At 41.7% G+C, this 10571-nt stretch overlaps 1 protein-coding gene across 1 annotated transcript in view; it reads left to right on the forward strand.

Annotated features, from left to right (window-relative positions):
• Nucleotides 1–10206, forward strand: part of LOC125629373 (butyrophilin subfamily 3 member A1-like) — a 30452-nt gene extending 20246 nt beyond the window's left edge. Inside the window, exons 9-13 of the mRNA XM_048834807.2 lie at nucleotides 249–275; nucleotides 1989–2015; nucleotides 5002–5022; nucleotides 5222–5248; nucleotides 8972–10206. Of these exons, the coding sequence (XP_048690764.2) occupies nucleotides 249–275; nucleotides 1989–2015; nucleotides 5002–5022; nucleotides 5222–5248; nucleotides 8972–9537 (668 nt within the window). The 3' untranslated portion in view covers nucleotides 9538–10206. The remainder of the gene's footprint in view (nucleotides 1–248; nucleotides 276–1988; nucleotides 2016–5001; nucleotides 5023–5221; nucleotides 5249–8971) is intronic.
• Nucleotides 10207–10571: the final 365 nt, after the last annotated feature.

Here is a 10571-nt window from a genome sequence, read left to right on the forward strand (position 1 = left end):
TAGTCTCTAAGGTGCCACAAGTACTCCTTTTCTTTTTATGAAATAAAGTGTCACAGCCAATCTCACAGCTTTTCACCCAGGAATTATTTTGGGGCAGTTTTCTGGCCTGTTATAAAGGAGGTCAGGCTAGATTATCACAATGGTCCTTTCTTCCCTTGGAATCAAGGAACTCTCTCAGTTAAAGCCAATCAATCACTACCCCAGTAATATGCATTTGTTCTTGTTTTTCCATTCATTTACTCTTTTAGAGTCAGACAAAAGGACAGGTAAAACAGGTAAGTCTCATTTTATTAAAATGCTCAGTGTAGACAGACAGAGCTTTGCCATACATGAAAAAAGCTGCTGTATAAAAATGAACAGCAGCATATTTTTTATTTGAATGACTATTATATGTATTTTATTTTCAATCACTGTCTGAAATTATTAATAAATGTGGCTGAACATTAGAAAAGGTGATCATATATAGCTGCCTACTTACCGACATCATAAACATTGCTCCCATACTAGGGACTGGATAGAGATCTCCACTGTTGTCCCTATGCCTTTGACCCTCTCGTATGCTCTCTCCCTGTGGGACATCATTTGGACATACATCTTCCACTAGCTCTTCTAAAACAAAGACTCATAGATTATCTTCTTCACCTCTTATCTTTTCCCTCCATTCAGTCACACGTCTCTGACTCTCTTTCAGATGCCACAACCAAGCTGTCTTGCCACTAGCAACTGAAAAATGAATTTATTTTCCTCCAAATCCCTGCTCCCTCCCTTCTCTATTACCTTCTCTATGGAATGCAGCTTTGTTATCATTTCCCTCTCCTCTCTCTCCATTTTCCCATAGGTTGATGGAGTGGGCAGGATTTGAATATTTTGTGTTCTTCCACAATGACATTGGCTCATTCTACTCCATTTCCATCACGAAAAGTCTTGTCCAGCTTTCAGCTTGACCACCGCAACATCCACCTTCACAACCTGCTAGACCCTCACCACATCCCCTCCCACTTTCCATTGACCCACATTCTGCTTGACAAGTCACCTAATTTCTCCCCTCATCTAAGTCCACCCTTCTCTCCATATTCTTTCACTGGCTTTCCCTTGCAATCTACAACAAAGTTGAGATTGTTGTCCTAACTTTCTTCTTCTGTCTGACCTCTCCAATATAGTTTCTCTCCTCTCCTCCAGCACCTTCTTTGTTCTACCTGCAACTGCAACTTTCATGTCCATTTTTCATCCATGACTCCTTCCCACGTGTCCCCTGTGCTTCAAACACCTCACAGACCAATGATCCAAAGTGCCTCCACTCCATCTAGTTGCAAGTCGCTTATTAAAACACATTTCACTTCTAATGCCTATAAACCAAGCTCCAGAAAGTAGAGCTGCTTGAAAAACTTGAAACAATTTTCACAAACATTTTTTTTCAATTCTCCCCTTTTTCCATGTATTTCTTCACAGTTCTGAAACAAACAAACAAAAACTGATCTGCTCCATCATATAATGAGAAAATAAATATTAAGAAAACTTACCAGCATTTAAAGAATAATTGTGGAACTAATTAAGAGGAAGTTGCTAAACATCTCTGTCAATCACTCTTTTTGCACAGCATCCTTCATCTCTACAGGAAATTGTCAGTGTATATTGCCTGCTCTTAGTGGCAGGAGCCTCATTGAGTTCAATGTCTTAAAGCACGTAGCATGCTGTTGGCATGCTACAAATAATAAAAATAATGACAGAGATAACTCAAAGACTCTTCAAGTGTTTGCACTCTATTGTTTGAAATAAATGGGTCCCAGACTGAGTCGTAAAAACAGATGGCTATTAAATATGGAGTGAGAATTTAGCAGGTTCCATGCCATGAATGTGTAATAGCAGAATTCTCTATGAATAGTTTTTACAATGTTCTCCATGGATCACTATCTCTTTGCTCGCTCTCTCAGTTCTTATTCTCTCTCTCTCTGCTGTTCAGTGCACTAATTTAAATTACTATTTTGCAGCAATTCAAGACATACAAGAAAATATTGGTAAGGAAACTTCTCTATTTTGTTACTTGGCTTAGAGTAAAAGAGATGAGTGTTCTGGTGAGTCTGTCTATGGCATCTTGAAGGTGAAGCTCAATAAATGTGGTCAAATACCAGCCAGTGAGACTCTGCTTCTACTTCAGGAATGTAAGATCTGCCATTCTGGGTCACAGCAAAGGTCCATCTAGCCCACTATCCTGTCTCCTACAGTGGCCAGTACCAGAGCTTCAGGGGGAGTGTACAGAGCAACCAATTCTGAGGAGATCCATCCAAACCTTCCCCTCCTGGCTTCTGGCTATCAGAGATTTAGGGCCACCTACAGCATGAGGTTGAACCCCCGATCATCTTGGCTAACAGCTGTTGATAGACCTATCCTCCATAAATATATCTAGTCCTTTTTTGAACCCATTTTACAATTAGCCATCAAAACATACCAGGTTAACAGGGTGTCAAGGTTCCTTCCCCACTTTGAACTCTAGGGTACAGATGTGGGGACCTGAATGAAAACCTCCTAAGCTTACTTTTACCAGCTTAGGTTAAAACTTTCCCAAGGTACAAACTATTTTACCCTTTACCCTTGGACTTCCACTGCCACCACCAAATGTTAATCTGGGTTACTGGGAAAATGTTGTTTGGAAATGTCTTTTCCCCAAAAAAATCCTCCCAACACTTGCACCCCACTTCCCGGGGAAGGTTTGGTAAAAATCCTCACCAATTTGCATAGGTGACCACAGACCCAAGCCCTTGGATCTTAGAACAATGAAAAAAGCATTCAGTTCTTGAAAAGAAACATTTCAATAGAAGAAACAGTAAAAAGAACAGGACCACCTCTGTAAGATCAGGATGGTAAATACCTTACAGGGTAATTAGATTCAAAACATAGAGAATCCCTCTAGACAAAACCTTAGGTTACAAAAAGACACACAGACAGGAATATTCATTCTATTCAGCACAACCTATTTTCTCAGCCATTTAAAGAAATCATAATCTAATGCATATCTAGCTAGATTACTTACTAAGTTCTAAGACTCCATTCCTGTTCTGTCCCCGGCAAAAGCATCACACAAACAGACACAGACCCTTTGATGTTCTCCCTCTTCCCAACTTTTGAAAGTATCTTGTCTCCTCATTGGTCATTTTGGTCAGGTGCCAGCGAGGTTATCCTCGCTTCTTAACCCTTTACAGGTGAAAGGATTTTTCCTCTGGCCAGGAGGGATTTTAAAGGTGTTTACCCTTCCCTTTACAGGGTGTTGGGTGAAAACAGTACTTCCTCTTTGTTGTAGTTAACCTGCCTATTAATTTCACGGGGTGACCCCTGCTTTTTGTATTTTGAAAACAAAGCATGTGGCCCATTATGCCCACTCTTTTGGGATTGAGAAACATTCTCCTTTGATCATGAGTCTATCTTGCTTAATACATTGTAACAAAACTGTGGGCTCAAATTAATTAATTACTTTATTATTTATTATTATTATTATTACCATAACACCTAGCCATACTCCACTGTGCTAGGAGCTGTACAACATGTATTGCATGATTTACAGTAGTATCTAGGATCCCAGTCATAGCACTTCCAGGTGGCATGTATTATTTGTTAGTTGAGTTACAGTAGCACCTAGTATCCACAGGAATAACCCAAGACCCCATAGTGTTAGGTGCTGCACATTACTTATTTGGTGTATTATGGTAGTGCCTATGAACCCCAGTCATAGAGCAGGACCCCATTGGGCTAGGTGTTGCACAAACACAGAACAAAAAGACAGCCCTTGCCTCAAGGGGATTACAATCCAAGTAGCACTACAGATGTTACTATTCTACACATCATGGCCACTTGGACCTTCGTGACAAGAACACAGATGGAACCCAGATCTCTCCTATTTCTATAACACAGGCCCCTGTTGCTTCAGCTAAACAAATATCTTCAATAGCTGTAAAATGTATAGGGCTTGTGAAATGCAGTTGAATAGTTCCGATTCCATCCAGCAGAAGGCACTGGTGATACACACACTTGCAAAATCATTAAAATATTCTGTCTCTGTCTTCCTTAGGATTATAGCCTAGGTGCTAAGGGTAATGCGATCTTTATACTTACACAGATTCAGATATATAATGATTGTATGTGCACTAACCATAGTGCTGAGATTACCAACATTAGTGCTTGTGAGGTTTTTTAATTTTTTTTAAAAGAAATTATCTTTGTTTTAATTCTGTGGCAGTCATTGGAACTGCAACGGGAATGAATTTGGCTCATTTAGTTTTTGCAACAGTGCTAGGAGGGAGACAACAATCATATAAGCTAACACATTCTGCACTGTACTTCAGTATCACACAAAAATTGGGAGGCAGGACTCAACGCTGCTAGACAATAGCACTGGCAAATGATGATATTTCAGATAAGAACTGAAAACATTGATTTCTGGTGCCTGTTTGTATGATACAGGTACAATAATGTATGTAAGATTTATGAAGCTAGAACCAGAAAAACAGACCCTGGTAGTCACCTTTGGCTAGAGGCACTTTGAATGGCTGAGTTAATGTGGGACTGCACTGCAGACAATTGAATATAAAGATGTTGGGGAAGCATTTATATAATGGAATGAACTGATATTGCTCTCTGCTTTGTGTCTTTGATAGTCACAGCACAGAGACTGTAATATAGCATTGCTGATAACATTTGTGCCTAGGATTTTCAAGGGAGCTTAAGGAAAAAGTTGCCCACCTCTCAGAAATCTCAGCCTCAGTGGCCATGTTATTCCCACTCTTCCTGTAAACAAGCGCTGAAACTAAGAGCGCAGTTCTTACTTAGGTAAGTAGTTCCATGAACTGTAATGGGACTGTTAGTGTAGTTAAAGAACTACGAGCACAAATAAGAATTGCATGACTGAGCCCCATTGTCTGAGCATTGTTTGTACAGAGTTCTCAGAATTTTAAAAACAGTATCAGAAAAGAACAAGTTAAGGTCACTGACTGGAGTATCCTTTCATTTCAGATCGACTCTCAGGAGAGCTGGGTAAGTTGAGTTGTTTTAAATTATCCACTTATTCTTTAAATGAAAATTATAATTATCACTCAAGTATTAACTAGATTAAAACAGCATGGAGATGAGTGTGCTATAAACACACAGTAAGCAGACAGAAGATATTTTAAACTCCATTGTATTTCACTATGCCATAGATTGTCAAGGCAGTAATTGCTTTTTCCCTGTGTAGATTTCAGAAGAGCTCAGAGCTATGCAGGTAAGCCGCAGTGCATACAGTAAACTTGTTATCTATAAATTCTGAGATATTTTCTTTCACAGATTAACATTTGAATTGAAAATCATCCCTTGTGCATTAACTGGACATATTTACAGATGATATAAACATATGTTATATCTCCCAATCCATCTGTACCTTAAATTCTATTGTATTTACCTGGTTTCCACAGCAATAATTATTTGTTAAGCACTAACTACAAGCTCAGTGCTGTAGAAACACAGGGAAGGTCTGGTCCCTGTCAAGAACAGTTTACAGTTGAAGACCCCAGTCCAGCACAGTGTTTAAACACAAGCATAACTCTAAACATATGAATAGCCCTGTTGTCAGTTGTGGGCTATGTGTGCATTCTCCCTGTGTGCTATGCCGTCTCTGCGCAGATAGCTGACACAGCAAATCTCGATCGAAATGCTCAATAAGACCACAGACATGGTTCAGTAGTGAATCATAGAATATCAAGGTTGGAAGGGACCTCAGGAGGTCATCTAGTCCAACCCCTGCTCAAAGCAGGACCAATCCCCAATTTTTGCCCCAGATCCCTAAATGGCCCCCTCAAGGATTGAACTCACAACCCTGGGTTTAGCAGGCCAATGCTCAAACCACTGAGCTATCCCTCCCCCCCAAACCTCCTGGCCAGGTTTATTGTCAATGAAGCATGGTAATAGCAGCTGGCAGACTCTACGGGGATATTAAGACATGTATGCCTGTTACAATGGACTCAGTTCAGTGAGCAGCAGGACTCTCCGCTCCCCCCTAGTGCAGACAGACACCCCCTCTGTGACCGCTCCTTTATACACTGATACAAAAACGTAATGTGTCGCTCCTCTGAAATGGTTAGTTACCACCCTTTACCTCATACCTGTTGGTTCACTCAAAACATCTCTATCCATCACACTGTCATCCTGACCTTATCTTTAGGAGGGGTCAGTGTGTCCCGGTACTATCTTTGGGGAGTTTATTTACAATGAAACCTTGTATCTGGGTGTTCTGGTACTTCCCATCTGGAATGTGTTTACCTGAATACTTTGTGTTTAGGAGTGCTTGTGTTTTTGCAATGCTAGTGTTTTTCCTTGCCAAGTACATGTTGCTGGATATGAGTCAACAGTGTGCCCTTGTTGCCAAGAAGGCCAACGGTATTTTGGGATGTATAAGTAGGGGCATTGCCAGCAGATCGAGGGACGTGATCGTTCCCCTCTATTCGACACTGGTGAGGCCTCATCTGGAGTACTGTGTCCAGTTTTGGGCCCCACACTACAAGAAGGATGTGGAAAAATTGGAGAGAGTCCAGCGGAGGGCAACAAAAATGATTAGGGGACTGGAACACATGAGTTATGAGGAGAGGCTGAGGGAGCTGGGATTGTTTAGCCTGCAGAAGAGAAGAATGAGGGGGGATTTGATAGCTGCTTTCAACTACCTGAAAGGGGGCTCCAAAGAGGATGGCTCTAGACTGTTCTCAGTGGTAGCGGGTGACAGAACAAGGAGTAATGGTCTCAAGTTGCAGTGGGGGAGGTTTAGGTTGGATATTAGGAAAAACTTTTTCACTAGGTGGGTGGTGAAGCCCTGGAATGTGTTACCTAGGGAGGTGGTAGAATCTCCTTCCTTAGAAGTTTTTAAGGTCAGGCTTGACAAAGCCCTGGCTGGGATGATTTAATTGGGGATCGGTCCTGCTTTGAGCAGGGGGTCGGACTAGATGACCTCCTGAGGTCCCTTCCAACCCTGATATTCTATGATTCTATGTATCGGATAGTGAACCTGCAAGCAGGCATCTGCTTTGTAACAGGGACTGACTTTAGCTGATAGCCTCACTTTTGCTAACTTTGCTTTATAGCAGCAGGGCCTGACTTTACATTATTGGTACCTAATCAATAGAGAAAAATATTCACACACGACATGTTATGGATAAAAGCTAAATGGGACTTATGTCTTATAAAATGATTTTGTGTGTATGTGTGTTTCTGCAACAGCATGTTGCTGTTGTGGGTTAATATTAGTAATGTTTTACCTAAGAAGAAACTTCAGTGAAGAGAGGATGTGTGCCTTGCATACTAAGAGAAGAGGGGTCACCAGGAAAAAGAGGAAGCATGGAAAAAGGCATAAAGATGAGGGGGAGAAGAATAAACAGGGAATGTTGGGGTGAGAGTCTGGTGGAGTGAAAGAGGGAATAGTAAGAGATGAAGGTGGAGAGGCAGGTGCCCTGTGTAGAGGTTTGAAGATGTGGATGAAAAGTGTGATCCTGATGTGCAGGGTAAGAGGAAGGCAGTGGAGGGATTAAAGAAGGTGACTGACAGGTGAGGCAGTGAGACACAGAGCAGGTGAGGAGCCTGACTTGACCTCTTGTGGTTTAAATGGAAATTGGGAAGTGAGGTTCAAGCTGGGGCAGTGAGAGAGGAGTAGGTTGTGGGAGATGTGGAAGCATGAGATAACGAAGTACCGGAGAAGCGTTTTAGTCATAGGGATAGGCAGGGCATAGTGGATTGTTGAGATGTTGTGAAGAAAAAACAAACAGACAAGGTTTGTCAGCAAGGAGACAAAGTGAAGAAAACACCAAGGTTGTGAGTTTCTGCACCAAGGTGAAGACAAAGCTGTCACCAGCAGTGGAGAAAGGCAGGAGAGTGAAGGTCTTGGGAAGAAGACTGAGTTCAGTGTTAGCCATATGGCATTTAAACTGGCAGCAGGACAGACAGGGACTAATGTGAGCATTCCCAGAGCTCTCCAGGCAGAGCAGGGAACCCGACTGCAGCATCTTAAGTGACCGTGCTGCTTGATGCTCCCCTTCATGCTGGGAGCTCTGGCATGGACCGTGCCTCTGGAGGATCGAACCTGAAATAAGCCTCTTATTTAAAGACAAATAAAGCAATTCCAGAATAGAGCTTCACTCCAGGATTAATTCACCCTTTTAGTCCAGTTTTTAAAGCACTTGTGGTTTGTAACATAACACTAGAATTTCACATCCTTCCGGTCAGTTGTGGAGTCCTCACAACGTGGCAGAGCATTGTGTGATTTTTGCCTCAAGGTGTTTGCGTGTGTGCGTGCGCGTTATACGGCCGATAAGGTTTGGCCCTGTAAGATCCTGAGCACTCTGACTTCATCCAATGAAGCAGTTGCAGTCAATTGAACTACTCATGTTCTGATGCACTTTGCTGGGCTAGAGAGCTCAGCACATTTCAGGATCAGACCCCTAGTACTTTTCATAATAAGTTTTCCATAGCAACACATAAGAAGAATCCTGCTTCTCTTCACTAAAGGCGTGGGAACATCTGAGTAGCACGTCCACCAGCCATCCAGCCACAACAGGGCAGGGTGGGTCAGAATGATGTGTATGCAATATGCTCCTTATGGCTGCTCACATTTCTGGAGGTTAGACACAAGGAGCAGCTTGTGTCTAACCTCCAGAAATTGCTTCCTTCTGGCCCAAGCCAGCAGATATCGCTCCATTGGAGCGAAGATAAATCACGAGGGAACTTAGCCAGCGTTTCTGCTGCCTTACTTCAGTAGTGGAGTGTAAGATCAGGGAAAGCTCCCCATGCCCCGTCCCTGCCCCAGTGCTGGACTTTGCCTGCAGAGTGTGTATTGTCATACAGTACCCGTTATGTTGATTTTAAAATTCATTGCTCCCCTGGTTTATTCCCTGTCTCTTCTCCTTACACTGAGTGTCCCTGATTCACTCCTTACTAACCAGGGGACTATTCCGGTTTCTCTCCCCAGTTCCCATCACTCTGGATCCGGATTGCAAACACCCAGAACTCAAAGTGTCAGAGGATCAGAAAAGAGTCTGGCAAGAACCTGCATCTCCTGAGCTGGATGCAGCCTCTGGGGCCCTGCTCGTGGTGGGGAAGGAGGGGTTTGTGGCTGGGAGGCAGTACTGGGAGGTGGAGGTGGGGGAGAAACTGGACTGGGAGCTGGGGGTCCTTAGTCAGTCGGTGAGGGACAGAGTGAAAAAAGAGAAGGCAGAGAAACTCCCTGAGGAGGAATATTGGTCTCTGAAGAGGTCCCAGGGAAACTTTTTTTCAAGCATAAAAAATGCTGAGATTGAAAAGAAGGATATACCATATAAAGTGATTGGCGTATTTCTGGATCAGGAAGAGGGAAAAATCTCATTTTATGAGGCAGGGGTGATGTTCCTCATCACAACTATCCCTGTCAAGTTTACTGAGAAACTTTTGTATTACCCATTCCTCAGTCCAAGGAACAACAGAGGAGAGCAGAAACCACTAGCCATCCACCCCATCAGAGTCCCTATTCCTTTAAAGCCTCTGAGAAAGGAAAGATGAGATCTAGTTACTTTGGAGAAGTAAAACTCAAAACAGAGGGGAGAAAGGAATGTAAACATGAACCATCAGAAACAGTAAAATAAGCAAAGTAGAAATTGAAGATTAAATAAAACATAAAACAGAAGAAAGACAAAAACGCTTGTCATAGGCTGGGTGATTCAGAAGTTGAACTCAATACATTCTGAAAGGAATGAGACTTGTCTTCATAGAAATATTTTTATTTAACTTTCTGTTGCATTTTTTAAAAAATACTTTATGACAAAATCTTGCAGGGTTGTGTTGAGATGAAGGGGAAATGAAAGTGTGATATTGCCAATCAATGTAGCAATAGTCAGAAAAGACACCACTATGGATGGCTACCCACAGAGAAGAGGATAAAATCTTGCAGTTATTCAGTTGCTGGTTAAGAGTCATACAGGAATGGTTATGAAGAAAAATGAAATTTCTAATACAAACCCTGTACCCCAAAAAGCATATTAGTTCTTCCCTGTGACATCTAAAGCAATACTATTCAGAGAGAGTTTGATTATGCAATATATTTAAAAATTAAGGTTAAGAATAGAGTCTAACTTTATGCCCTCTTGGAAGTTCTGGGATGTTTTTACTGACATTTTAATGTGGTTAGACCACAAGGAATGGTGTTGTCATTTTGATGTATTTTTTATTAAACTGTCCAATATTTCAGTAAACCTTGAACCTGCCTCTGGATGTATTTCTCTGATGGGGACAATTTCCTAACTTTGGTTCTATTGATCTCAGTACATATAGTAGCTTTGTTAATACATTATATAAATCTGTAGGTACTCCTGAGTTTCTAATTTAGCTTAAGCAACAGAAAATTCATTATATTCATCAGAAATCTTGAAGTAGTTAGTTAATACATGACCCCTGGGCTTCATATTCTACATTTCCTAGCTCAAGCTATTTAGGAATTAAGATAAGTCACAAAGTGTTAGAAACTTTCTCAAGAAGCAAAGCCCCTTTGTGTCTCCAAAACACCTGCCCAGTTCATCTCAAATATTATTTAAAAAAAA

The sequence above is a fragment of the Caretta caretta genome, chromosome 23, assembly GCF_965140235.1.
Source record: "Caretta caretta isolate rCarCar2 chromosome 23, rCarCar1.hap1, whole genome shotgun sequence".
Lineage (NCBI taxonomy): Eukaryota > Metazoa > Chordata > Testudines > Cheloniidae > Caretta > Caretta caretta.